Genomic DNA, 27,667 nt, shown 5'->3' with positions numbered 1-27,667 from the left:
AATACCTAGGAATCTACCTCCCAAGACAAACACAGGAACTATATGAACACAACTACAAAACACTCGCCACACAACTAAAACTAGACTTGAACAAATGGAAAAACATTAACTGCTCATGGATAGGACGAGCCAATATAATAAAAATGACCATCCTACCCAAACTTATTTATCTATTTAGTGCCATACCCATTGAACTACCAAAATACTTCTTCACTGATTTAGAAAAAACCATAACAAAGTTCATTTGGAAGAACAAAAGATCAAGGATATCCAGGGAAATAATGAAAAAAAACACATATGATGGGGGCCTTGCAGTCCCTGACCTAAAACTATATTACAAAGCAGCAGTCATCAAAACAATTTGGTACTGGCTAAGAAACAGAAAGGAAGATCAGTGGAATAGACTGGGGGAAAGCGACCTCAGCAAGACAGTATACGATAAACCCAAAGATCCCAGCTTTTGGGACAAAAATCCACTATTCGATAAAAACTGCTGGGAAAATTGGAAGACAGTGTGGGAGAGACTAGGAATAGATCAACACCTCACACCCTACACCAAGATAAATTCAAAATGGGTGAGTGACTTAAACATAAAGAAGGAAACCATAAGTAAATTGGGTAAACACAGAATAGTATACATGTCAGACCTTTGGGAGGGGAAAGGCTTTAAAACCAAGCAAGATATAGAAAGAATCACAAAATGTAAAATAAATAATTTTGACTACATCAAACTAAAAAGCTTTTGTACAAACAAAACCAATATAACTAAAATCAGAAGGGAAACAACAAATTGGGAAAAAATCTTCATAGAAACCTCTGACAAAGGTTTAATTACTCATATTTATAAAGAGCTAAATCAATTGTACACAAAATCAAGCCATTCTCCAATTGAAAAATGGGCAAGGGAAATGGATAGGCAGTTCTTAGATAAAGAAATCAAAACTATTAACAAGCACATGAAGAAGTGTTCTACATCTCTTATAATCAGAGAGATGCAAATCAAAACAACTCTGAGGTATCACCTCACACCTAGCAGATTGGCTAACATAACAGCAAAGGAAAGTAATGAATGCTGGAGGGGATGTGGCAAAGTAGGGACATTAATTCATTGCTGGTGGAGCTGTGAACTGATCCAACCATTCTGGAGGGCAATTTGGAACTATGCCCAAAGGGCGACAAAAGAATATCTACCCTTTGACCCAGCCATAGCACTGCTGGGTCTGTACCCCAAAGAGATGATGGACAAAAAGACTTGTACAAAAATATTCATAGCTGCGCTCTTTGTGGTGGCCCAAAACTGGAAAATGAGGGGATGCCCATCAATTGGGGAATGGCTGAACAAACTGTGGTATATGTTGGTGATGGAGTACTATTGTGCTAAAAGGAATAATAAAGTGGAGAAGTTCCATGGAGACTGGAACAACCTCCAGGAAGTGATGCAGAGCGAGAGGAGCAGAACCAGGAGAACATTGTACACAGAGACAAACACACTGTGGTATCATCGAACGTAATGGACTTCTCCATTAGTGGTGGTGTAATGTCCCTGAACAACTTGCAGGGACCCAGGAGAAAAAAACACCATTCATAAGCAAAGGATAAACTATGGGAGTGGAAACACCGAGAAAAAGCAACTGCCTGAATACAGAGGTTGAGGGGACATGACAGAGGATAGACTCTAAATGAACACTCTAATGCAAATACTATCAACAAAGCAATGGGTTCAAATCAAGAAAACATCTAATGCCCAGTGGACTTACGCGTCGGCTATGGGGGGTGAGGGGGGGGGGGGGGAAAGAAAATGATCTATGTCTTTAACGAATAATGCTTGGAAATGACCAAATAAAATATATTAAAAAAAAAAAAAACAAAACGTAAAGACCCAATGTGAGGTTGAAAGTAGGATTCTGGGAAATTAAGTCCAGAGGTAGAAAATTCTAATTACACAATCCCATCCCTGTGGATGAGAGAGATACAAAGACTGGATTTTAAAGTGAAATCTCATACAAGAAGGAAATAGAACTTTGGCTGCCACCAAGGGATGGGATTGGAATCCCCAGATAAGAAAAGCAGGTAGACAGTTGGGAAAATATCTTTTTCTCCTTGTCCTTCTGAACTGAGAGGGAAAGGAGCATTCACTGACTTTATCAAGCTACAATCCCTCGTTGATCTGAAGGAACACAGATTAATCATCTGTCTGTATAAGTGGGTGATAAGAGACTTTTCCCCCTTAGGGAAGGCAAGAGACTAGCCACCCCCGAAGAATTTCCTTCAAAACCTATACCTCTATCTCAGAAAATTACACCAGCCTGAATCTGCAAAGACACTAAGGTCTTCTGGGACTTAGGTCCCTAGACCTGAGCCTCAACCCCTGAAGAAACTTTAGGTGGAAAAAAGTATAGGGACTTCCTGTTTTCCTCTTTCATAAAATACCCTTTCCAGACTTATCAACTAATAAATAGATCTTACAACTTACTAAAGAACTAGACATTTCTTCTTCAATGTACTAAGGGGATCATAAAAACCAATCATCCAAAGAAGTGAACAAAAACCACAGATTGAAGGGGATTTCCTCTTGCCCTTCAACTCTGGACAATTGATTTACTTCACTTTCTCTGGGACAGTTCTGCCTGGGAGGTAAGTGGTGTGTCTCTTTATCTGTTCCCTCCCTCTCAGTCACCTGTCAAACTCTGGTTCCTGATTCCCCCTCTAGTGCATCCCCTGTGATCCTTTGAGGACAGTAGTCTCCTCAAAGGATCATTTAGACATAACCAACTTATAAAACTAAAGATTTTTAAATGAAAGTACATATAATATTGTACTGGCAAAGGGGAAATTACAATAATTTGGGGATAAAAGGGAAATTAAAGAGCAAAACCAATTACTGTACAAAAAAATCAAACCATTCCCAAGAAATCAAAACTATTAATAAGGGTTCTAAATCTCTTATAATCAAAGAAATACAAAAGAGAAGAATAATTTCTGGATGAAATATAAAATATCAGTCTTATGTGTAAAAAATCTAAGGGAAAAAAAAACACTGGAAAGCATAGGAATAAAAGGACTTTTCCTCAAAATAACAAGTAGTATTTATTTTAAAATCTTAGGAAGTATCATCTGCAATGGGGATGAGTTAGAAGCCTTCCCAAAGAGATCAGGAGTGAAGCAAGGAGACCCATTATCATCACTATTATTTAATATTGTACTAGAAATGGTAGCTACAGCAAGCAAGAAGAAAAAGTAATTGAAGAATTAAAGTAGGCAATGAGGAAACTAAACTATCACTCTATACATATGTTATGATAGCATACCTCTATTTAGCACCTAGCTAACAATTAAGTAAGAGGGTTCATAAGTCACTTACTAACTCATACCTCTAAAGGCAACAAGCTCTGCCCACCCCAACCCTCTGGGCAGTGCTAGGAAAATTCGGAGTCTGTGACTGGTTCCCATGAAGTGGGGAAGAGACAGGAAGTGATGTCGAGAAAACTGATTTTAAATGCTCAGCCCATGCATTCATTCTTTCACTCTGTATTGGTGTTCCAAGCTGAAGTTCCCACTTTAAATATCTCTAATAGGGGTTAATGATCTCAGCAGTCTAGAGTCTGATAAACTCAAAGATCCCAGATTGTGGAACAAAAACTCAGAAATTTATGTACAAACAAGAACTCAGAAATTTATGTACAAAACAAAAGGACCCAATTTGAGGATGAAAGTAAAATTCTGGGAAATGAAGTCCAGAGGTACAAAATTCTAATCACACAATCACCTGGTGATCCTTTGGGAGACTAGTCTCCCCAATGGATCATATAAAGATAACCAACTAATAAAACTAAAGATTTTTAACTACAAGTACATACAATAGTATACTGGCTAAGGGGAAATTATAATAATTTAGGGGCAAAGGGAAATAAAAGAGAAAAAGAGTAAAACCAAAGATTGTACAAAAAATCAAACCATTCTCCAATTGATAAATGGGCAAGGGACATGAATAGGCAAATAACAGATGAAGAAATGAACATTCTTAATAAGAACATTTAAAAAGTGCTTTAAGTCTCTTATAATCAGAGAAATGCAAATCAAAACAACTCTGAGGTATCACCTCACACATAGCAGATTAGCTAACATGACAGCAAAGGAAATTAAAGTTCTGGAGATGTTCAGAAACTTTTCTTTTGGAGAGATTCTCTGTTTTGTGCCTCCTCATGAAAGATTCCCCTTGCAGCTGAGGTATGGCACCTTCCTGCCAGGCCCTGCCTCACTCACTCCCCAGCTCCTCCCCAGGGCCTGCTCTCCTCCCTGGGGCAGTTCTCCTCAGCCCACCCAGTCGCTCCCCCCATGCCCCTGTCTATCCCTCTCGGTGCCAGCCCTGCCGGGCTCTTTCCTCCTGGGGCTGGGGAAGCCCAATGCTGTCTGTCACACTCCCATTCCCCAGCACCTACCACTGAGACTCTCCTGTGGCCAGAGGGGAAGGGCTGTCAGCAGGGAACGTGGGGAGAAGCTCAGTGACTGCCCTGGAGGCTGCCTTTGCTGTGAGGACAGAACAAGTTGCTGGATGTCCTCAGCAGTGCCCGCCCCGCCCTGGCCCTGGCCCTCCCCAACTTCTTTTTACTCTAATGAGGTACAAAGGCTGGCAAAGGCTGACCCAGGAAGCAGCCCATGGAGTGTCCTCTGGCCTGGAGAAAGGATCTGAGATGGAGCCATTGTCAGCAGATCTTCCAGCCCTGCCGAAAGTGCCCAGTCCGTTGTGTCAGCTAAAAATGTTCCTCATCTTCCCCCCTAACTCCTCTGGAAGCCTCCCTGGCAGGTCTGACTGACTCCTCCAAATGTGGGGCTGGAGGGCAGGAGCACAGCCTGTCCCTGGGCCCATTCCTGGAGCTGGGAGACCCATGGCCATCCCTGCTGAGGGAGGGGGTCTACCAGGAACATGGGCAGCTCATCTAGGCCCGGAAACCCAAGAATGCTGTAGATGGGGAGCAGCCAGGGGAGACCCTGGAGCTCCCCCTAAGCACAAGCAGTGATGGCACCCCTGGAGGCCAGGCACAGACCCAGTTCTGAGTTCTGCTGGATTCCAGCCTGGCCTGGGGAGGGGCTGCACTCACCTGGGTGGGGGGCCTCGGGGTCGCGGGGGCCATTTCCTCTGGCTCCGGCTCTCTGCGAGGCCGCCCTGGGGTGCTTCAGGGGTTGGCAGCCCCGAGGGGGAGACTTCCTCTGTGTGCCCCTGGGGGTGGAGAAAGGGGGAGGGCTCAGAGGGGCTCCCAGGCCTCAGGGGAGACTCTCCCCCACCACAGGGGGGAACAGGGAGCCTCAGGTTGGGGAAGGGCCTTGGACTGGCCAGGAAGAAGCCCCACCCACCCCCACATCCCTCTGATGTCATCTTTGACTTCATTCCATTCAGAAGCTGCACTGGCTGGACTGAGGGAGGCTGCTGGGGTTACTGGGGAATAGGGGGGTGCTGGAGATCAGGTGGGGGTTGGGGAGAGCGTGAGGGCATTTCTTCAGTGCCCAAGATCGGGGCTCCCTCCATGGCATCGGGTCACGGCATGCCCCACCCACCAGGCCTAAATTGGCAGCTTCTCTCTTGGCAAGTTCTTGGCCCAGACCAGCCCCTCCCCCATAATTTGAAAGCCTCCCTCACCCTCCTCCCCGCCCCCAGCTGCCTCCTGGCTCTAGGTCTTGGTGGGGGTGCGGGAGGGCAAAGCCCCGCCAAGGCTCCGGGCCCAGACAGAGCCGCCCCGGCCTGACACAGGCGCTTCCGTGTTGGTCCCGTTTCTGAGGTCCTTAAAAGGGACCGACAGACACCCACAGCCTCCCCGCCCCTTCCCCACACAAACCCGCCCCACAGCCCCTTCCCCACCTCCCGTGTTGCACATGCGCACACTCCCCGCTACGCCCAAGCCCAGCACCCGGAACTGGTCCATCCGGCTCTTCCCGCCCTCCAGGAGTCAGAGCAGAAAGTCTTCGCCAGACCAGGGAGCCGGGGCCGCGCCTGCGCGTGGACTCCCTCTCCTCCTGTTCTCACCCAGCAAAGCTAAGCTCCGGGAGCAACAACCGCGCGCCCACCAGGAACTAAGAGGAACCAAAGGCAATTCCCGGCATACCTTGAGCCTGTCACCTGGGGGAGGAAGCAAGACTAGGGAGACGTCCGGAAACAGGCCTTCGGGAAATGGAGTCCTCCGTACCAGAGAGCTGACTTCCCCTCTGTCAGGACGGAGGCATTCTGGGAAATGGAGTCCGACCTGGGCACCTGGCGAAGAGGACTGGTGGGGGAGGGGCTAAACACTGATTGTCTCCCAGCCTGGGGAGCTGCAGCCTTCTCCCCTCCCCCCATTTCCGCTCCAGCCCTGCCGGGCTTCTTCTTTCCACTGGAGGCTGCCTCAGGCTAGAGCCTGGCACACAGCAGGTGCCTAATAAGTGTCTATTGATTGACTGATCAGTGAATGGATTTATCCTCCCCCAGGACCTGAGGAGGGGGTGCTAGGATTCCCCCTGTCTGACAGAGGAGGAAACTGAGGCACAGGCAGCAGCTGACAATACAGGCCCAGGCCCAAGGCCCCTCCCACAGGTTCCCCTAAGGGCTGCCCTCCTCGGCCTGGAACCCCCAAGATCTGGGCTCAAAGGTGGCCACAGACACAGTCCAGCTGGGAGAGCCTGGCCAAGGCCCTTCCCAGCCTTTGCCTCAGTTTCCCCCATGGTGAGATCCACACAATATGAGCCTGAGCAGGGGCTGTGGGGAAGCTGGTCCACAGAGGGTCTGGGGGGGAACAAAGCTGCTTCCTCTGTTTCCTCTGGGGCCTCCTACATCTCTGGACCCTCCAGAGGCCTGGGGGAGGCCCAGGAACCCCTCCTGCCCTGGAGGAGGCCACAGAAGGCAGCAGCAGGCTTGGAGCTCTGATGGACAGAGGACTGTCTGGGGGTGTCTGTGTGTCTGTCTGCAGGGCTGCTGGGCTCAGACTGTTCAGGCATGTCGGCCTCCCCACCCCCCTCTTTGGGGTTTCTGGGCAGAGGCTGGGTAGCTTCGCCCTTCAGCAGCTCATTTGTCAGGGGAGGAAACTGAGGCAGGCAGAGTAAAGTGACTTGTCCAGGGTTGCTCAGGGGGTGATCTCAGACCTCCCTGACTCCAGGCCCTGAGCTCTGGCAGGCTCTGAGGGGCTAAAGGCCCTGGAAGGGCTTCTCTCCCTGCACAATTCTTCCTTTTCTGGCCTCAGAGCCCCGGCTGCTGCTCTGGATTCCTCTCCTCTGTCTCTGGAGCTCAGGAGGAGAGAATACACAGGCCTGGGATGGGGGTGTCCGGGCTGGGCCCTTCCCTGGACTCCAGACTCTTCTTCTTCCAGGCTTTGGGCCTGTCCAGGCTGAGCTGGGAGGGAGCCCTAAAGGGAGTCCCAGAGGGGGAGGCCTCCAGGGAGGTAGCAAGGAGGGTCCAGCACCCTCTGGGGGGTCCTTCTAGGCCTGCCAGCCCCCAGGAGGAGCCCTTTCCTGCAGCTACCCCCAGGCCCGGCCCCCAGAAGCCTGGCTCCTGCCCTCCCCCAGCAGGAAGGCCTTTCCCCTCAGGCCTTGAGCCTCCCCATTCCAGGCCAGGCCTCCCAGGGCAGGGGGCTGCCCCCAGCAGGGGCTTCCTGCCTCCCCTCCTCCACCTCCTCCCTCTCCCTCCCCAACACAAGCCCTGCCTTCTCCCAGCCTCCTCCTGCCATATTCCCCTTCCTGTTGAAGCCTCTGCTTCTGGCTCAGAGTGAGGGCAGAGTCTGGACCCCAGAAGCCCCAGAAGGGCACATTTGAACGCAGAACCTCTGATCTACAGGCCAGGCTCTCTCCACACAGCCCTCTGGCTGCCCCTGGACTCAGCTGCTTCCCAGAGATTTTCCTCCACATCCCTCCTGGTGCTTCCAGGCATGCCCTACCCTGCTGCCCTCCCCTCCAGTGGAGGTCCTATCCGCTCTGCAGGCTGAGCCCCCCAACTTAACTTTCCCCCAGCCAGAAACGTCTCCCCCTGGGCCTGCCTGCACATTGGTCTCCCTGTCCCCTGTCTGTATTTGTTAGAACCCATCCCAGTCTCCCAGGACTTTGTCTTCCAGAGGGGAGTGGGGGCAGGGAGGCACTTCAGGGGCACAACTTCCTGGGTTGGGGTGGCCATAGGGCATGGATAGCTCTCCATATTCCAGGGAGCTGAGCAGGATTGGATCTGGGGCCTTGTTAGCTCTATGGGACAGGAATGGAGATGTTTAGGAGGAATAAGCCAGGGCATGGCTACGGATCTCCTCAGTATCCCTGGGGTCACCCAACTGACACACCCCAGGGGCTGATCCTCCCTGAACACCCCCATGCACTCCAGGGATGCACCTCCCCCTTTCCTGGCTCTGCCTCTCCCCAACTCTCCTCTGTGTCTCAGAGGCTGAATCCAGCCTGGAGCCCAGCCCTCCCACCTCTGTTTTCCTCCCGTCCCCAGCCCTGACCTCCCAGAGGAGCCAGCACTCCCCCCATTCCTGGGGACTGAATTATGAGGGGATTTGGATCCTGAGCACCCTCGGTGCAGGATGTGGGAATCACAAAGAAATGTATTAATTTTGAAGGAATGAGGAAAGTTTGGGAGACAGGGCAAAAGTGGGAACTGCCTCCTGGAGGAGAAGGGGTAAGGGGACTTGGTGACCCTTTCTCAGCATAGGGTACAGGATCAGAAAAAGGGGGGATGGGGTCAGTTAGGAATGAGGTCATTTCATTGAGGTTGGGGTATAGGGGATGATCTATAGAATCCACAGGAAGATTATGCTTGTGAGCAGCTGTTTTCAGCTTGGAGTGATATGAAAGCTGACACCAGAAACAGGCTAACAGAGGACATGAGTGCTGCTGAAGTGTTACACTTCACAAATAAGTTCAAACACCTAGAATTTCAATTATTGGAACCATAATTTATTAATAAAAGAGAGAAATAAAGAATCTACCAGCTGGGACAGAATTCCCTAGCTGAAAACTGCACCCGTTTGACATTAAGGAACAGATTATATACATTACAGAGTTCTTATCTGACAACAAACAAACTTTAACACAGGAATGTGGGGTCTGAGATGGGGGGACAATTCTTAGATTTACAGGGGTTGTTAGCTAGGAGTACTTATCTTCACTTAGCCAAATGTTAGTTCACCGACCCTTTGATATTCCTGATATTCCTCTTTGTCTCCTGCCACCCAAGCTAAGCAGAAACCAGTTTGATATCTTCATAAACAGCTTGATCTCCTGGGGGAGGGAAGCCAGGTCTGTCCCCTAAAAATGTGGACAGGGGTCTATCTGGTTTATCTCTCTTTAATTTTTCCATCTTTGGTCCTTTTGGGGCTACTTCATTCCCTCCTTTTCCTATTGGGGGGAGGGGAGTCAAATCCTTGACTCATCAGAAAGAGGAGAATAATGTGATCTTAAGGCCAAAAACTTTAATAATCTGAAGACAATGATGGAAAAACAACAGGATTCTCCTAATGCCATGCAGAGCACCCCCCCCCCCCACTAAAAGAAAAGGAGATTGAGTCCCCATCTATTATGAAGAACCATTTCTGCCAGAGAGGACAGTGATTTTTCCAGGAAATTAACAGACATTTCTAATTCACTAAGGTCTAAAAAGACAGTTGTGAGCATAGTGAGGAGGGATTGCTCTCTGTGAGGGTGTTTTATGGCAGTCTCAAAGGGTCGCCCAGGTGCAGAGACAGTGGGGGTGGGTTCCAGCACAAATCCCACAAGGATCTCTTGGTTCTGGCTGACTGGTGAGAGTTGCATTTTATCACCTATTTGTTGCTGTGTAAATTCTCTCCCTGGGTCCTGGCCTCTCACCTCCAGCCTAAGTCCCCATGTCCGGCCTAGTAGTCATCATTTATCCTCTGAATCTTTAATATGCATGAAAGGGTATGTGAGGGATCTGTGCACTTACTTCCAAGTAAATCACACAAATCAAAAAGAATTTTGGTGCCAAAATGCACAAGGTAATTCCCAATTTATTCCCAGGGTCTTAGCCAATTGCTGAGTCACCCTAGCTATAAACACAGGCCCATTATCTGACCCCATTCCCAGTGAGAGCCCAAGTCTAGGAATGATCTCTGATATTAATTTCTTAACTACCCCTGAGGCAGTTTCATGTTTTGTTGGATATGCTTCTACCCAACCTGAAAAAGTGTCTACCAGGACTAAAAGATACCTGTACCCATATTTCCCTGGCTTAATTTCTGTAAAGTCTAACTCCCACTGTTCTCCTGGCTCCAACTCTCTTAACCTGGTGCCCCCTGGTTCCTTTGGTCCCCCCTTTTGATTAACCTGCTCACATGTTTCACATCTTGAAGTGATGTCTTTGCAGATTCGGATTCTATTTGCTAGCTGTCAACCCACTGCTTCTAGTAAGTGAGTCCTGCCATCTGGCAGGTCCAGCCATCCATAGGGGAACCACACAGCCTTCAGGAAGGCCAGAATCTCAGGACTGTTCTTTGCCACCAGCAGTGAGGAACCCCTGTCAGTGCCCCCTGCCATCCCATTCCCTCCCCACTCCAAATATCTAAGGGAAAAGAGGCAATGGTCTCAGTATTCTGTTTCTTCTTCAGAGCTGAGAATGGGTGTAGAGCTGTCCTTGCCTATGGTCAGGAGAGAGGTATTGGCAATGTCCAAGGCTTTCAGGATGGAATGGTTGCCGAGGTTACAAATGCATGCAAATACATATCCCACAGGGGAGTAGCCAAAACTTGAACAGGGAGGGAAAGCCTGCAGTCACAAGGTCTTTAGGGGCGTGTCCTCAGTGAATGCCTGGGTCCCAGGTTGGTGGAGACCTGCTTGGAGATCTGAAAGATGGCCAGCTACTGCTTCCCCTGATTGGCAAACAGGTCACAAGGGGGAGAGTAAGCTCTTAAAATAAAAGGTTAGAAACCAGGCCTGGGTCAAACATTAGAGCACCAGATAGAAACAGAGAATTAGTACAACAGTAATTGGCTTTACACATCTTCATTTGGGTATCTTAGCCAACAGACTTAATCTTCAGAAATCATCTTCTGACAGGAATAGATTCCCTTAGGAAATTGGATTCCTGAGTTGTTTGCAGAGCTGGTATGTGATGTTTCTGTTAATCAATATCCTATTACAAAGTACACATGAACTATAAACATCTATAAACACTTGAGTAACAATATCTTACAGATGAATTTCTTTTACTCCAGATTCTTGAGGAAATCAAGAAAGCTTTGAGCTATATTTCCAAGCTCAAGATCTGAACTTCAACTGTGGTAAAATAAGGCTACAAATACAAGCCATCTATGAATAAACTTCACCTACTTCTCAAAGTATGTTCCTAACAATTTGAGAATTTTCAATTATTAAGGTTGTTTGAGGAAATGGAAACTTTAATTTACAATTTGCATTATGTGCTGATTATGGGAATTGGTTATCAAGGAAAATATTTCCTCATGTCCCAAAGGACACAGTGAATGGCTTCACATGCAGGTCAAAGCTATCACTGGCTCATGCCATCATTGTAATTAATAGCCTAGATGGTCAGAAAAGGTTCATTCCCAGGTGAGCCCAGAATATGCCTCTGTAACCATCCCAGGACTTTCTCTGTCCTTAGTGTGTTTTGTCACCATTAAATCCCAGAATCCTTCTTTTACTTTAAAGGACAAGTCTCACCCATTTCAGCTGAGAGAAATTCTGCTTATCAGCAGTCCAGAAACAAATCTCCTCTCCATACCCTCAAACAAGCCTTTTATATCCCTACAAGGGCAATCACTCAATTATTCTTATGTATTTTGGCAATAATTTACATATCACACTTTAGTCACAAAACCTGAAATAAAGAACACGAGTGCTGAATTGAATAGCTCCATAGTAATATAAATCAGGGCTGTATCATCTCTTGGACCTAAGTCCTCTTAAAGACTAAGACAAGGCCATATAGGAATCACTCCAGGGCAACTGTCTAGAGAAATTAAAGACTCATGTATGATTTTCCCACAATACATACATTAATTTTAGATATTATCCCCAGCTCAGGGATCCAATCATAAGAGTAGAACATCTATCTGTTTTCTTTCACCTTCTCTCTCCCTCTCTGTATCTCTCTCTCTCTTTCTTCCTTCAAAACTCCTATGCTTAAAAGCAGAACACAACGTCCATTCTTCCTTTACAAACCCACATACTAAAGCTTTATGGACTTTAGATCAAAGTCCCTTTCTTCCAAATTCAAATACAACACACCATCCCACCTTCTCTGACTAACTTAAGTCAAACAGACATACTGTTGGTATCATTTCAATTACTAATTGGTAACCCAAACAAATTCTGATTTAAAGGATTACATCATTGAAACACGCTCTTTAGCATAGTGCTCATCCATTATAAATTTCAGTTCATAGTACAAATTGGTAAACTGAGGTAACCACTGAGTATTGAACAAAATCTATGGCACAGGTTTACAATGAGCTTTTGTTCACATCCAAACAATACTTAAAACACATATTTTAGGAGCAACTCCTGTAACAATTGTAAAATTCTGAGCAATCATTTTTCACATATATGCCATTTTTAACATCCTACCCACTCTTTGGCTACTGTTTGCTACAAATCCTTACACAGATCAAAAATGTAATCTAAATATCAACCAAGATATCCCCAAAACTCGTGTGAGGTAACTTATCAAATACATATCACTCAACTCATTTCATCATTCTGGACCTGGAATGTTTGCATTAAGATTCCACAGCTTCAAACAAGCTTTCTGGTGAGACAGGGCTGGCAATGCTTGCTTGCTTAAGCACCTTAAAACCTCCAAAATATACAATTAAAATATACTCATTTTTAAGTTCTATCACACAGTGATTGTCAACTCTTTGAGCTCCCTATTTCAGTCCCTAAGTAACAGTGTGGAACAATTATAAGCACTCCTTTCTCCTCCTTGTGTGCAAGGAAGGGGTTAATAACTTCTGAGCAATTTATCCTAAGGCTGCTTGGCTGATTTGTGGGATGACCAGTTAGGAGAATCATTGTTACTTTTGATAAGTTTTCACAATCAATCACAACAACAAATAAAACAAATAAAAAATTGGTGAAATGTGGCTAAGAAATCAATATCAAGGCTAAAAATTTTGAGAAGTTCTCATCCAATCTAGTGGTTGCTATAAACTGTAACATTTAAATTAATTTCTCTACTAAAAGCATTATATTTTTAGAGGTTTATTAAAGATGATTAGAATTAAGAAATAAAGAACACGAAAATGGGTTGAGTCAAGAACACATGTGATACCCAGTGGAATCATGTGTCAGCTATGGGAGAGGTGGGAGAGGGGGGGAAGACACATTAGACTGTGACTTCCTGGAGGTCAGAGACTGGTTTTATTTCCTTCCTTTGCATTCCCAGGAGGTGAGCACAGTGCTTGGCACAGAGCAGCTACTTACTAAGTACTCCCTGATGACCTAAGAAATGGTGAAAGGGTTTAGGAGCACAATTTCTGGTGTGATGACACTGTTGCAAAGGACATGCTGAGTCTAACAGGATGAAGCTTCCTTCCCTCTGATATTCAACCTTGCAGGAGTTTGGCCAGGGTTGGGGATGGACTATTCACCTGGGAAGGATTAATTCCATAAACAACTTGGGATGAGTTTAGGGAAGTAAGGGAAGAGGTTAGAGAAATGTCTAGCCTATCACCCTAAGTGTTGCTCCTGTGTCTGGCTCAGCCTCAGCAGGGCTTGGTCACATTCTGCCAGAGGACCCTGTGATGTCTTCAGCCAGGGTTCCACCAATGCAGCCTCCTCCAGGAAAGGAAGTCCTCTCTGGAACCAATCTCTCCAGAAGCCAGGAAAGGTAGACCAGCTACTCACCCAGCAAGTCAAAACAAGGTTCAGGGAAGCCTTCAGTGCAGCTCATCGATTCAGTCTCCCAAGACAAACTTCAAAAGTGAAGTCCAAAAGCCAAAGTGTGAAGAAGTTCAAAAGGCGAAAACCAAAGGAGTCCAAATTAGAAGATACAAGGCAAAGTCCAAGTCTCTTGGATAGGAAGTTCAGAATTTTTTATAGTCCTATTTCCACACTACTTTCTGTCTCTCCCCCACTTTATGGGAATCAATGTCAGTATTTCAATTTGCCTAGCACTGCCCAAGGGCGTTGGCGTAGTCTTTGGAGGTGTGACCTTACTCTAGTGACTCGTGAATTTTCTTGCTTAGTGTTAAGTAGGAGTGCTTAAGTTTTTTATTAAAAGTTTCTGATTGATAGACAAAGAAAGTTTGATTCACTCTTCACAATATATACAGTAGGAAATTTGGGGTGTTTAACAAGGGCTCCTCTGTAGGACAGTCTATGAAGTCTATTTTACAGCAAAACAACTTTCCTAATGAATTGGAGATTCTGAATCTTATCTGCAACATAATGAATCCAGTGTTTAGACAATTATGAATGGTAATTTTTCTCTGTAGACCCCTTTATTCCAAAAAGAATTATTTTTTATTGCTGATCATATAACTCTTCTCCTCTATCGTTTCATATTTTATTTTTTGACAATTATATGTAAAAACAACATCCAACATTTTAAAAAATTTAGTCTTAGATTCTTTCCCCCCTGTCCAAGAGTAATGAAACAATATCAAATAACTTTTGCATATACAATATTTTAAAATATTTTTTCATATTCATCCTTCTGTGGATCTAAACTCACACAAACAAAAAAAAATTTACAAGTAAAATTTTTCTTTGATCTGGATTTAGACTCCATCAGTTCTTTCTCTGGAAACTGATGAAACTTTTATTAGGAGTCCTTTAGGATTGTTTGGATCCTTGTATTGTTGAAAATACCTCAAAACTGTTCTACATACATTATTGTTTCACGAAGTAGTGTTCTCATAGTTCTGTTAAATTCATTCTGCATCAGTTTTCAAGTTTTTCCTTGAACTAATTAATTATAAAATAATATTCAATTAAAATCATATGCCACAATTTACTCATTTACCATTAATGAGTTTCCTCTTACTTTCCAATTCTTTTGTCACCCACAAAAAAGCACCTTTAAGTGTTTTTTTTTAAATACTAATAGGTCCTTTTTGTTTTTTAATGTCCTTTGGACATTATTCCAAATTGCTCTCTCCAGAATGGATGAATCAGTTCAAAACTCCCCCAATACTGTACTAGTATCCAAATATTCCCACATCTCCTCAAATTTTTTGCATTTTCTTTTTGTTAGAGGAGTCAATCCAACAGATGTGTGGTGCTCCCTCAAATTTATTATAATTTGCATTTTCCTAAATAATGGTGATCACCCACATCCAGAGGAAAACACAAAGAAATTGAGCACATTCATTAGTTTTTCCTGGACTATAAATCAAGAGATGATCTTTGGTGGAAAGTCTTAATATGGGGAATCCATCTGGAACTAGTTTGGTCAGAAGACATTTTCTCATACTGAACAACCACTGGACTCTCCATATTAATGTCTTTATTCCTTCACATGTTATATTGGGATTTTGGGTGAGAAAAGAATAAGAGGGAACATATAAATAACTGATTTATTGGTTGGGAAGGGGAGGAAGGAACAGGGGTTTGGGAGGAACAAACCATTCATCCTTTATCACACACAACAGTAATAAGATTTCTTTTCAAACGGAATTCTTGGTTGGGAATAAAAGATTGTTGCCTTAAGTCCATACCACATTGATAATACTCCCAAAGTTTCTCTCTGGTGTGGATCCTCTTACATTAAACAATCAAAAAGTTGTAACTATAACTTCAGCCTCACTCAAGAGATTTCCCTCCAGTGAAGATTTTGTGAAATGAAGCAACTTTGGAGTTTTGTGTGAAAGCTTATCCAAACTGATTACATCCATCCATAAAGTTTCTCTCCAATGTGGATGTTGTATTAGGGTAGTATAGAATTGGGCAAGTATCAGGATGTTAAATGTAGTTTGGGAAGGCCAACAGAAAACCTGTCTAGGCAGAGTCTGGTCTGAGACCAATACACACAGACCACATAGTAACAGAACAGGTGTGTTTATTCTAAAAAGAAAGGATAGACAGGAATCAGGATAACATTAATACTAAGGTCAAATAATGAAAATTTCACAGATCGAATTATCCTTTCCAATGGAGTCTTCAGAGAGTCTGATTGACACTAATCCTCACCTCTCTGACCTAAAGAAAACCCAGTCCCTTGCTCTACCTAAATCTGCACTAACGCCCCCATGACCCCCCACCCCCTTAGGTGGTATTAGAGGTAGTGGTCTATGACAGTTGGCAGGGCCCAAGGAAAGGGTCATGGATTTAAAAGGAAACCAGATCTGGTCTTACAGTCAGATAGCCAGATGTTCCAGAATCACAAGGAAACACAGCAGACAACAGCAAGGCAGCAGGTAGGATGAGGCATCAAGGTAGATCAGCAACCACAGGACAGGCAGCCATTCTCCCCAAGTAAATCCAGAGAAAAGACAGCCAAATGCCAGATAACCATCCAACCCCTACTTTCACATTCTAGAATATCCTTCTGCAACTCTCCCCTACAGACCAAACACTCTTGCTAAAACCCTCTCTTCTTTAAAACAGTTCCTCCCTTTGCACAAAGGACAAATAGTGTTAAAAAAAAAAACTATGTTTTTGCATTTGTGCATCAACAAATTTGTATCATACCTAAAGTAAAATTCTTATCCAAAATAATAAACAGTCTACACTCACTTATCCTATCCTATGTAATACTACCTTACTCTAGGGATTCAGAGGAAAGGAAAAGGGAAAAAATGTACAATGATCTGTTACAAAGTGTAAAATACAAAGAAACCATATGCAAAAGCAAAACAAGCAAGAAAATATCATAATAGAAATACAAACACAAAACTTCATGCTAAATAAGTCATAAAAATATTCTTATGAACTAATACAGAAAAGAATCCTATCAAAACGATTTTAATACATAAAACAGAAAACAGCAAAATATAAAAGTACAATAAATACAACATTGTATAAGCTTTACAAAAATGTCAAACAAAGTCATCAAAACTTACTTATGCAAAATACATTTAAAAATAGATGAAAATTCAAAACAATCTTATTCTAACTTAAAACATTATTACACAGAACTGTGCATCTGACTATCCTTTGTAGGAAACTTAATCAGTATCAAATATTAACTACATACACAATTTCTACATATATACATGTAATACATGCAGACATATGCAGGTGTGCTACATGCATATATGCATGTCATATTTATACTTAACAAATATACCTAAACTTATATACATGTTTACATTTAGTTTAATACAATTTTATTAACCCTATGATATGCACTTTTTACATAGCCATTTACATATATACGGAAAGTGTAATTCATGTTGTAACGTATGTTTTTTTTTTTTTTAAACCCTTACCTTCCGTCTTGGAGTCAATACTGTGTATTGGCTCCAAGGCAGAAGAGGGGTAAGGGCTAGGCAATGGGGGTCAAGTGACTTGCCCAGGGTCACACAGCTGGGAAGTGGCTGAGGCCAGATTTGAACCTAGGACCTCCCATCTCTAGGCCTGGCTCTTAATCCACTGAGCTACCCAGCTGCCCCCTGTAATGTATGTTTTAAAGTAATATACTACCTTACCTTATCAACCTTTACCCCTAATCTAACTACATCCCTAAATGCTTCCTAATATCATCAAAACAGAACATCTGAATTCAGACATTCTATCTTAATGAAATCTCCTAAAAAACTAACCTATCTAACTATGTTACTACTATTCTAATCTCCCTAAAAATCTAAAAAGTAATCATTTACGTACATGGACACTCATAGACAACTAAATCCTATAACAAGTAACAATTCATTGATCCACTAATCAATGTATCCTGACGATTTTTATGTCTATGTATTTATGTTATGTTATGTTATGTTTCTGTTGTATGCAACATAACTACCGAAACATCAGACTGTCCATCTTCTCATCTTGTCTGAAGAAATCTTTTCTTCAGCCCATGGCAGCAATATGCACTGTTGAATGCATTCTTATATGAAAATATGCAAGGTTACGTTAGCCAAAAAAACCAGTACAAACAGTTTTGGATCAATCACTTGATCCTTTACACTGAAAATTCATCTTTAAGGTTTCTCTCTGCTTCTCAGCTACAAATACTTCAGTCCTGCATAATTTCCTCTGTTGTCTCTGGATTCTCTTCTTCCACAGGAATCTCCCATTCCACAGGAATTGTGCACTCCTTACTGAACTATTTGCCTGCAGACTCAATTTGACTGATGAAATCTCAGCTTTTCACCAACACTTCTTCTCCTACCTTGCTACCCAAAACTGTATTAGGATGGTATTGGGGATAGGATCTGATGCATAGAATTGGACCAGTATCAGGATGTTAAGTGTCGTTTGGGAAGACCAATAAAAACCCAGTCCAGGCAAAGCCTGGTCTGAAACCAATACACACAGACCATATAGTAACAGGAAAGTTGTGTTTATTTTAAGAGGAAAGAATGGACAGGAATAAGGATGACATTAATATTAATGTCAACTAACAAAAACTTCACAGACCAAATTGTCCCTTCACAAGTTTTCAGTTTGATCTGCACTAACCTTCACCTCTCTGACCTAAAGAAAACCCAGTCCTGATTTACCTAAATCTGCACTAACATCCCCCACCCCTTTAGGTGCTATTAGAGATAGTGGTCTATGACACTTTGGCAGGGTCCAAGGAAAGGTCATGGATTTAAAAGGAACCCAGACCTTGTCTTACAGTCAAATAGCCAGATGTTCCAGACTCACAAGGAAACACAGCTGACAACAGGAAGGCAGCAGGTAGGATGAGGCATCAGGGTAGATCAGCAACCACAGGACAGACAGCCAGTCTCCCCAAGTAAATCCAGAGAAAAGACAGCCAAACCCAAGTTAACCGTTTAACACCTATTTTCACATTCTATAATCTTTTTCCTCCTGCAACTTTCCCCTGTAGACCACACTCTCTTGCTAAAACCCTCTCTTCCTTTTAACAATGCTCTGATATTTTACAAGATAAATACTCTGTGAAAGCCATTCCACACTATTTACATTCATGAAGTTTCAATGCAGTGTGGATGCTAAGATGTGCAGAAAGAGAACACCTATGTATGAAAGCCTTTCCGCATTGTTTACATTCATAAGGTTTCTCTCCAGTGTGGATTCTCTGATGGGAAACAAGATTACCTCTCACTCTAAAAGCCTTTCCACATTGTTTACATTCAAATGGCTTCTCTCCAGTGTGGATTCTCTGATGGGAAACAAGATTACCTCTCACTGTAAAAGCCTTTCCACATTGTTTACATTCAAAAGGTTTCTCTCCAGTGTGGATTCTCTGATGTGCAGCAAGCTTGTCCCTCCGTCTAAAAGCCTTTCCACACTGTTTACATTCATAAGGTTTCTCTCCAGTGTGAATTCTCTGATGTAGAACAAGATCCACCTTCCATATAAAAGCCTTTCCACATTCTTTGCATTCATGAAGTTTCTCTCCAGTGTGGATTCTCTGATGTGCACCAAGAGAGGCCCTATCTGCAAAAGTCTTTCCACATTGTTTACATTCAAAGGGTTTTTCTCCTGTGTGGGTTCTCTCATGTTTAACAAGATAGTCTCTCAGTGCAAAAGCCTTTTCACAGTGTTTACATTCATAAGCCTTCTCTCCAGTGTGGATTCTCTGATGTTTGGCAAAATAGCCCCTATGTGTAAAAGCCTTTCCACACTGTTTACATTCATAAGGTTTCTCTCCAGTGTGAATTCTCTGATGTGCAGTAAGACTGGACCTCTGTGTAAAAGTGTTTCCACATTGTTTACATTCATAAGGTTTCTCTCCAGTGTGGATTCTCTGATGGGAAACAAGACCACTCCTTTGTTTGAAAGCCTTTCCACAGTGTTTACATTCATAAGGTTTCTCTTCAGAGTGGATTCTTTCATGTACAGCAAGTTTGCTCTTCTGTATGAAAGCCTTTTCACACAGTTTACATTTATAAAGTTTCTCTCCAGTGTGGATTTTTTGATGACTGGCAAGGCTGTGCCTACGTGTAAAAGACTTTCCACATTGTTTACATTCGTAAGATTTCTCTCCAGTGTGAATTGTCTGATGTAGAACAAGATTCATCTTCCATATAAAAGCCATTCCACATTGTTTGCATTCATAAAGTTTCTCTCCAGTGTGGATTCTCTGATGTGCACCAAGAGAGGCCCTATCTGCAAAAGTCTTTCCACATTGTTTACATTCAAAAGGTTTCTCTCCTGTGTGGGTTCTCTCATGTTCAACAAGATAGTCCCTCAGTGTAAAAGCCTTTTCACAGTATTTACATTCATAAGCCTTCTCTCCAGTATGGATTCTCTGATGTATGGCAAGATGGCCCCTCTGTGTAAAAGCCTTTCCACACTGTTTACACTCATAAGGTTTCTCTCCAGTGTGGATTCTCTGATGTGCAGTAAGACTGGACCTCCGTGCAAAAGTCTTTCCACACTGTTTACATTCATAAGGTTTCTCTCCAGTGTGGATTCTCTGATGGGAAACAAGAACACTCCTTTGTTTGAAAGCCTTTCCACAGTGTTTACATTCATAAGGTTTCTCTTCAGAGTGGATTCTTTCATGTACAGCAAGATTGCTCTTCTGTGTGAAAGCCTTTTCACACAGTTTACATTTATAAGGTTTCTCTCCAGTGTGGATTTTTTGATGACTGGCAAGGCTGTCCCTACGTGTAAAAAACTTTCCACATTGTTTACATTCATAAGATTTCTCTACACACTGGATTATTTGATATGAATCAAGCTCAGAGTTCTGACTGAATGACCTCCCATCTTTATTACTCATAGAAACCATCTCTACATGTTTAGTTTTTTGATATCGACTGAGGTCTAAACTGGAGCCAAAGGACATTCCCTCTAGGTGACCTTGATACAAGGGCATTTCAAGAGGTTTCTCAGCCAAATGAATAAGGTCTTGTTCTGTAGGAAAGCATTTGCTGTATTCACCATTCTGAGAACAGTCATTTTCTGAGGTCAATTTTGTATACTGACTTAGAACTGATTGGCTGAATTTCTCTGCTGTTCCATCAATTTCATAGTCACTCTTTGAATTTTCATTTCCCTTGTTATTAGAGTAACAGACTTCTCTCAAAATGAAGTCAGAGAGACACTCATTTGTGCATCTTTGGAGGCCATATCCTTCCACAAAAAGGATCAACTTTGTAGACACCTCCTTAACTTCAAAATTCGTCTGTGCCCCTGAAAAAAAAATTATATAAGAAGGAAGATACACACACACATAGACATATACATATCTTCCTCTGATTGCAGAAAGTAAACTGATTTTTATTCTATTTACCCAGACCAAAAAATGATTTCAAACTTTCTCATCATACTTCACAATTCATGTCCTGAGTAAAGAATGGAGAAATGACCTAAATCACTTCCTTGAAACTAACCTACAAATCTAACTCTGTGTCTGAGCAGGCTCTGTCCAGAGAACTATACAGTCTTTCTCCATTGCCCTTTCTATCTTAATGTTAAAAATCACTTGTTGATTATTCTTATAATCTCAGGTAATCTTTTACATATTCTTTTCTCACCATTTTGGAGGCACTATCACATGATCACTCTTGGTAAATTTCATATGCTACACAGAGAAACAATTTCATTCCTTTTAACTTTCATGCAGTAATTTTCAAAGTGGAATATTAGTTTTATTCTTTTCTCTACAGGTGAAAAGATATTATTCTATTTTACGAAGATATACTATTTCATGATCTACCATATATTATATCTCATACTCTATAATGAGTCCATCATCTGTCTCTCAGGAAATCAACATGATTCAGTGTTGGTCTGCCAGCCCCAAGTTTAGCACTCCCTTCTCTACAACAGTCTTTTGTGCTTTCACTTCACTTACCTGGACAAGAGTTCTTTGAGCCTTTTTGTTCTAGCAGCCAAGTTCCTTCCCTTCTCTGAAAACTGGAGATAAAATCTTCTCTAGAAACTGGAAGCCCTAGACATAAGAAAGAAGGGATCAGGAGAGAAAAATAAAAAATTTAGTCCTCTTAACAAAAAAAGAGCGTGTAACCAAGGTGTACAGGATAGTTTCTGTTGTATTCATAGCTGGAACATGGGCAGAAGGGCAGAGATCATGGAACCCATTTACAATCAGAAACGATCATCTTTATTTACCTCTTTTAATAGGATAGGATAGGCACTTTCCATAACCTCTAATATCTAGAAATTAAAAGCAGCTGGTTTGGGACAACAATCCAGTATTTGACAAAACCTGCTGGGAAAATTGGAAAACAGTATTGGAGGGATTAGGTTTACATCAAGATCTCACACTTTACACCAAGATAAACTCAGAATGGGTGAATGACTTGGATATAAAGAAGGAAACCATAAGTAAATTAGGTGAACACAGAATAGTATTCTGATCAGACCTTTTGGAAAGATTTTAAGACCAACCAAGAGTTAAAAGAAAATTACAAAATGCAAAATAAATAATTTTAATTACAGTAAATTAAAAAGGGTTTCTACAAATAACACCAATGCAACCAAAATTATAAGAGAAGCAACAAATTAGGAAAAAATCCTTATAACAAAAAACTCTGACAAAGGTCTAATTACTCAAATTTATGAGGAGCTAAATTAATTGTACAAAAAAACGAAGCCATTGCCCAATTGATAACTAGACAAGGGATATGCATAGGCAATTTTCAAATAATGAAATCAGAACTATTAATAACCACATAAATAAGTGTTCTAAATATCTTATCAGAGAAATGCAAATCAAAACAACTGAGTTTTCACCTCACACCTAGCAGATTGGCTAACATGACAGCAAAAGAAAGTAATAAGTGTTGGAGGGGATATAGCAAAATTGGGACATTAATAATATTACTGGTAGAGTTGTGAATTGATCCAACCATTCTGGATGGCAATTTGGAAGTATGCCCAAAGGGTGCTAAAAGACTGCCTGCCCTATGATCCAGTCATACCACTGCTGAGTTTGTACCTAAAGAGATAATAAAAGACTTGTACAAAAATATTCAAACTGCACTCTTTGTTGTGTCAAAAAAAATTGGAAAAAGAGACGAGGTCCTCGTATTGGAGAATGGCTAAACAAATTGTGGTATATGTTTGCAGGAGACCATCATACCCTGGCTGGCTGATGAGATCACAGTCTGGGGAAATAGGATCTGTAAAGCATCCCCCAGAAATTGAGGTCCCCACTGTTCTCCCTCGGTGACTTCTCCCCCCAATTTCCTCCACATGTGGATTTGCTACAATTAATAATCTCTCCCCAATTCAGGAGAAGTGATATGGAAGCAAATATTTATAGAATCAATAAATATACACCCCACTTTAATCACCCTAGATTATGTAAAAAATAGACTCGAATACAGGACTACAATCCCCACAAGCCTTTGCTCCACTTCCCCAGAATGCCTTGTAATCTCACCTGGGCCAGGATCGAGAAGGTATTTAAGCTGATTCAAAGGTTTTTGACGCTTGCTCTCTCTTGGCTCTTTTTGGACTTCCGTTTTGGAGCAGGTGCATCTCTTGCGTGATGTGAGGTTATTTTGTCTAGGCCTCTGGCCTAGGCACATGTTTCTTACTTGTATATTCTTTAATCTTTATCCTTTAATAAACCTCTAAAAAATATAATACTCCTTGCAGAGAGAAACTAATTTCTACCTGCCTCAGTCTCCCCATCTCTCCTAAATTTTAATCTTTACAGTTTGGTGACCTAATGGGAAAAAAAACCTCAATCTTCTGAATTCTTTTCTGATCTTTAGTTCAACTTTTAATAGCTAGTACCTAAAAAAAAAAAATTTTTTTTTGAGCCATATCACTCTGGCCAAGGTTTTCTACCCTCGCAAAGCTGCTACAGGCTCCGGACATGCTGCCCACCCCACCTGGCTTGGGCCCACCGCTTCCTGCCTGCAGCCTGCAGCCCTGATCGTCCTCACCTGGTACCTGGTCCTGGCCTTGCCCACCCCCGCAGCCGCTCCTGCTCCTGGCCTCTCACCGGCCTGCTGCCTGCCTATTTCTGAGCCCCAGACCCTCGAGCACAACCCCAGTTGGCTCATCACCAAGATCCTTGGAGCAGATCGCTCAGGACTCATTGCAACCAGCTGGTAACAGTATTGGCCACGTGGGTGGAGGGGAGAGAAGAGAGGGAAAGGAGAAGGGGCAATTTTCCCTTAGGCTAAGCCTCCACGTGGCTGGGGGTATTGGCCACAGGGGTATCAGAGAGGGGAAAGAGAGAAAAGACTAGAGAGAAGAAACAGATCTTTTCAAACAGAAACCTAAAAAGCAATGGGCTATTTAAAAGGATTTTGGACTCTTCTGGCAATTTCATTGATTTTACCTGCCTGTCAGGGAGCAGACTCAGCCCAAAGATTCAACTTTAACTTTGGGGAGGAAAATGGGTGGCCCAGCGAACTGGAAGCCAGGCCCAGAGATGGGAGGTCTCTAATTAAAATCTGGCCTCTGATGCTTCCCAGCTATGGGGCCCTGGATGGATCCCTTGAACCCCATAGCCTAGCCTTTACTACTCTACCTTCGGACAATAGACATTTAAATGGATAATTAAAAACAAACAAACAAACAAAAAAAAAACCCAAGGACTTTGAAGAGACTAAAGGCTATATTCTAAGGCATTTCAGACTCCAGTGGTTTATAAAAAAAATCTCTGTATTCTATTGCATTTTTTGTTTAAGGTTTAACTTTGTGATTTTAAGTTCATATATTACTGGATTCAATATTATTCTGCTTAAACTGAAGGTTGATTGAATTTATTTTGAATGTACTGAGTTTTGAAATTCTGTTGTTTTCCCCTATAACTGTGTTGAACAAATATTATTGTGAATAAGCCCATATATGAAAAAACAGCCTTTTTCTATTTTGCCGAGGATAGATGGACTTCAGAACTGGTGATAATTGTATTAACAACCTTTGGAAAATTTAATGTGCTAAATACCTCAAGTGATTTGATTTTAAGGGTTTTTTAAAATATGATTTTTGGAATTTTTTTTAACAATCTGGTTATTTTTGCCTGCCCCTACCACGAGGTAAGGCCCATTCTAGTAGCTGAAGTGAAATGTATTTTATAAACTCCAACCTTCCCACATGTGAATGGAAGTTGGGCAGTTAATCTCAGGGCATTTGTATACCTATAAGCCTCCAAGAAAAAGGAGCACCCCTTTGTTTATGCTCTTCAGCTCACTATTTTACTTCTACCAGAATGATATATAGATTTCTTGATTATGTTCTAAACCCAAGATGAGTTTTACTTTGTTTTAAAAAATATGTTTAAATATCAAGGTTGAAGGATTGCTCTGTTTGTAAAAATTGTGACAAATGTCCATCAATTCATAGGTTTTAAAAATGTCATACAGCAACTTATGTGAAATATGACAGTGTGTTTGTTTGCTATTGTAATTAATCGGGCTATTGAGAATTTTGGGGATTGTGATATCTACATATTTGTACTACTGTATTTTTAAAGATGAAAAAATTGTTAACCTTGTTCAATTCATTTGCCTTCTACTCACAGTGATCATGGCCAGATACAAAGAGGAAATGGATCTCATTTTTTGGTGAGAAAGCCTTGTATGCTATATTTTCTTAACTGACAGAGTGTCAATGGTTATAAGCTATATTTTTGAATTTTTTAAAGCTCTTTTATTATTATATTTTTCTTGCATGTGCAATATACTTTTTCAGTTTTTTTATTATTTTTTCTCTCCTTTTTATATTTGAAGCACATGTCACCACTATTAAGATTTTCTTTAACCTTTTGATTTTTAAGTTTAAGATACATTTGCTAATACATGCCCTAAAAGGCTTGTGACTATAAAAATTATGCCACTAATTATTTAAATAAATTATGGGACTTTGCTTAATGATTCTGTCTGATTCTGACAAGAGATACACACAAGAGCCATTTCATAGGGCCCAAAGAAAGGCCAATCTAGGATGGATTGATGCACTTCTAGGCCAATACAAAGGTCTTGAACCTAGTGTGAAGACTCGAGGTTACTGTGTTTAACATGTGTTAAGACATAGGCCTTCCTTGTGTCCACACTCACTCTGAAGATACTCACAGACGAGTATCCCCAAACTTGGCTTCTATAATCTGGTCCCCTTTTTCTGCCTCTCATACTGTGGTAACATTCTGTAGTCCTGGCACTGACTAGGTAAATGCATCATTACTTAGATCATTTTGATTGGGCCCTGATTGAAGGACCTGTTATAGATTTATTTTTCTTCTACTTGGAATTTTTACACATAAGACTTTGATAGTCTATATTTTCATCCAGAAATTTTTCTTTTCTTTTGGATTTTCTGATGTCTTTTTAATATTTCTTGCCAATTGATTCATATACTTCATACCTCAGCCATGCATCCCGAACTGATTCTGAATCTTTCAATCACCCACAACACGGGGGAATGTAAAAAAAAAAAATCATTATTTAAATTGCAAAGTTTAAATTCCTTTTGAGAAGAATTTTAGGTAAAGAAGATGCTACCTCTCTGAATCCAGAACTGAACTGTTGGAGAAGCCACCATGAAGAAGCCTCCAGACCACAAGTTGCACAAAATTGAACTTTGGGTGTGGTTGATTGAACATTTATTTGTATGTATACTTTTATGCCAAAGGGGACTGCCCCTAACGGCTTTTTGTCAATGTGTTCAGCAATTATTGGTTTTATTCTTTTTTCTCTTATCCTCACACTATTGTAATCTTTTAAGTTTATTATGTTTTTATGATCCTTTTGGGGAAAAATTAATTTTTCCAAAAATGATTACTGGGGGTATGTAAAAAATAGACTCGAATACAGGACTACAATCCCCACAAGCCTTTGCTCCACTTCCCCAGAATGCCTTGTAATCTCACCTGGGCCAAGATCGAGAAGGTATTTAAGCTGATTCAAAGGTTTTTGACGCTTGCTCTCTCTTGGCTCTTTTTGGACTTCCGTTTTGGAGCAGGTGCATCTCTTGCGTGATGTGAGGTTATTTTGTCTAGGCCTCTGGCCTAGGCACATGTTTCTTACTTGTATATTCTTTAATCTTTATCCTTTAATAAACCTCTAAAAAATATAATACTCCTTGCAGAGAGAAACTAATTTCTACCTGCCTCAGTCTCCCTGTCTCCCCTAAATTTTAATCTTTACAATTAGTACCCCCTAAAAGATTGCAATTACAGAATCAAAGTCCAAAAATTATTGCACATAACCCCTCTTTTCTCAAGCACAAGACACACTACAAGGCCCTACAATAAACACTGGCCAAATATTTAAGCAGCATAATAAATCTTTCCCTACATTTATCACACTCTAATGAACTAGTTGATGAACAGAAACCAAGCAGCATTGCTAAGCACTTCAAAGTAATAAAAGAAAAATAGAACTTGTAAATTGAGGAAAACCCCAAAACTGGTATGCTTTATGTCCTCACACCAAGATATGAAGATGTTTTGTCATTCATCTCCCAAGCAATTGTGATTGATAGTGAAAGCTGACCAAAAGCACAATGATCCTCTCAGCAGGTCAAGGGGTACTAACCTGCAAATGGCTTTATTCACATTAATCATATCTATCAGAGTATTGTAGAAACCTAGTAAATGATCACAGAATTCTTTGTTGTAGTAACATCACAAGAGTGTGGTTTAGATGATTTGATAATATCCAATTAAAAGGTAGAC

General features: G+C 41.9%; 2 protein-coding genes across 7 annotated transcripts in view; both read right to left on the bottom strand.

Moving 5' to 3' along the window:
- LOC103106819 (zinc finger protein 420-like) overlaps nucleotides 1–6,214 on the bottom strand; it is a 39,211-nt gene extending 32,997 nt beyond the window's left edge. For 2 of the 6 annotated variants that reach the window (XM_056796449.1, XM_056796451.1), the window contains exon 1: nucleotides 5,100–5,615. In XM_056796449.1, coding sequence (XP_056652427.1) covers nucleotides 5,100–5,132 — 33 coding nt within the window. In that variant the 5' untranslated portion in view covers nucleotides 5,133–5,615. Of the gene's footprint in view, nucleotides 1–5,099; nucleotides 5,616–5,635; nucleotides 5,997–6,019 lie in introns of those variants that run through there. The other 4 variants (XM_056796446.1, XM_056796448.1, XM_056796447.1 and 1 more) reach the window with 4 other exon arrangements.
- Nucleotides 6,215–15,486: 9,272 nt separating this feature from the next.
- Nucleotides 15,487–27,667, bottom strand: part of LOC100619882 (zinc finger protein 420-like) — a 53,313-nt gene continuing 41,132 nt past the window's right edge. The window contains exons 5-6 of the mRNA XM_007492320.3: nucleotides 21,866–21,961; nucleotides 15,487–21,201 (exon numbers count right to left, since the gene is read on the bottom strand). Coding sequence (XP_007492382.3) covers nucleotides 19,013–21,201; nucleotides 21,866–21,961 — 2,285 coding nt within the window. The 3' untranslated portion in view covers nucleotides 15,487–19,012. The remainder of the gene's footprint in view (nucleotides 21,202–21,865; nucleotides 21,962–27,667) is intronic.

Source organism: Monodelphis domestica, chromosome 4, assembly GCF_027887165.1.
Source record: "Monodelphis domestica isolate mMonDom1 chromosome 4, mMonDom1.pri, whole genome shotgun sequence".
NCBI classification, from domain to species: domain Eukaryota; kingdom Metazoa; phylum Chordata; class Mammalia; order Didelphimorphia; family Didelphidae; genus Monodelphis; species Monodelphis domestica.
The sequence above is the reverse complement of the archived record's forward strand: the minus strand, read 5'-3'. Positions and strand labels throughout refer to the sequence as shown.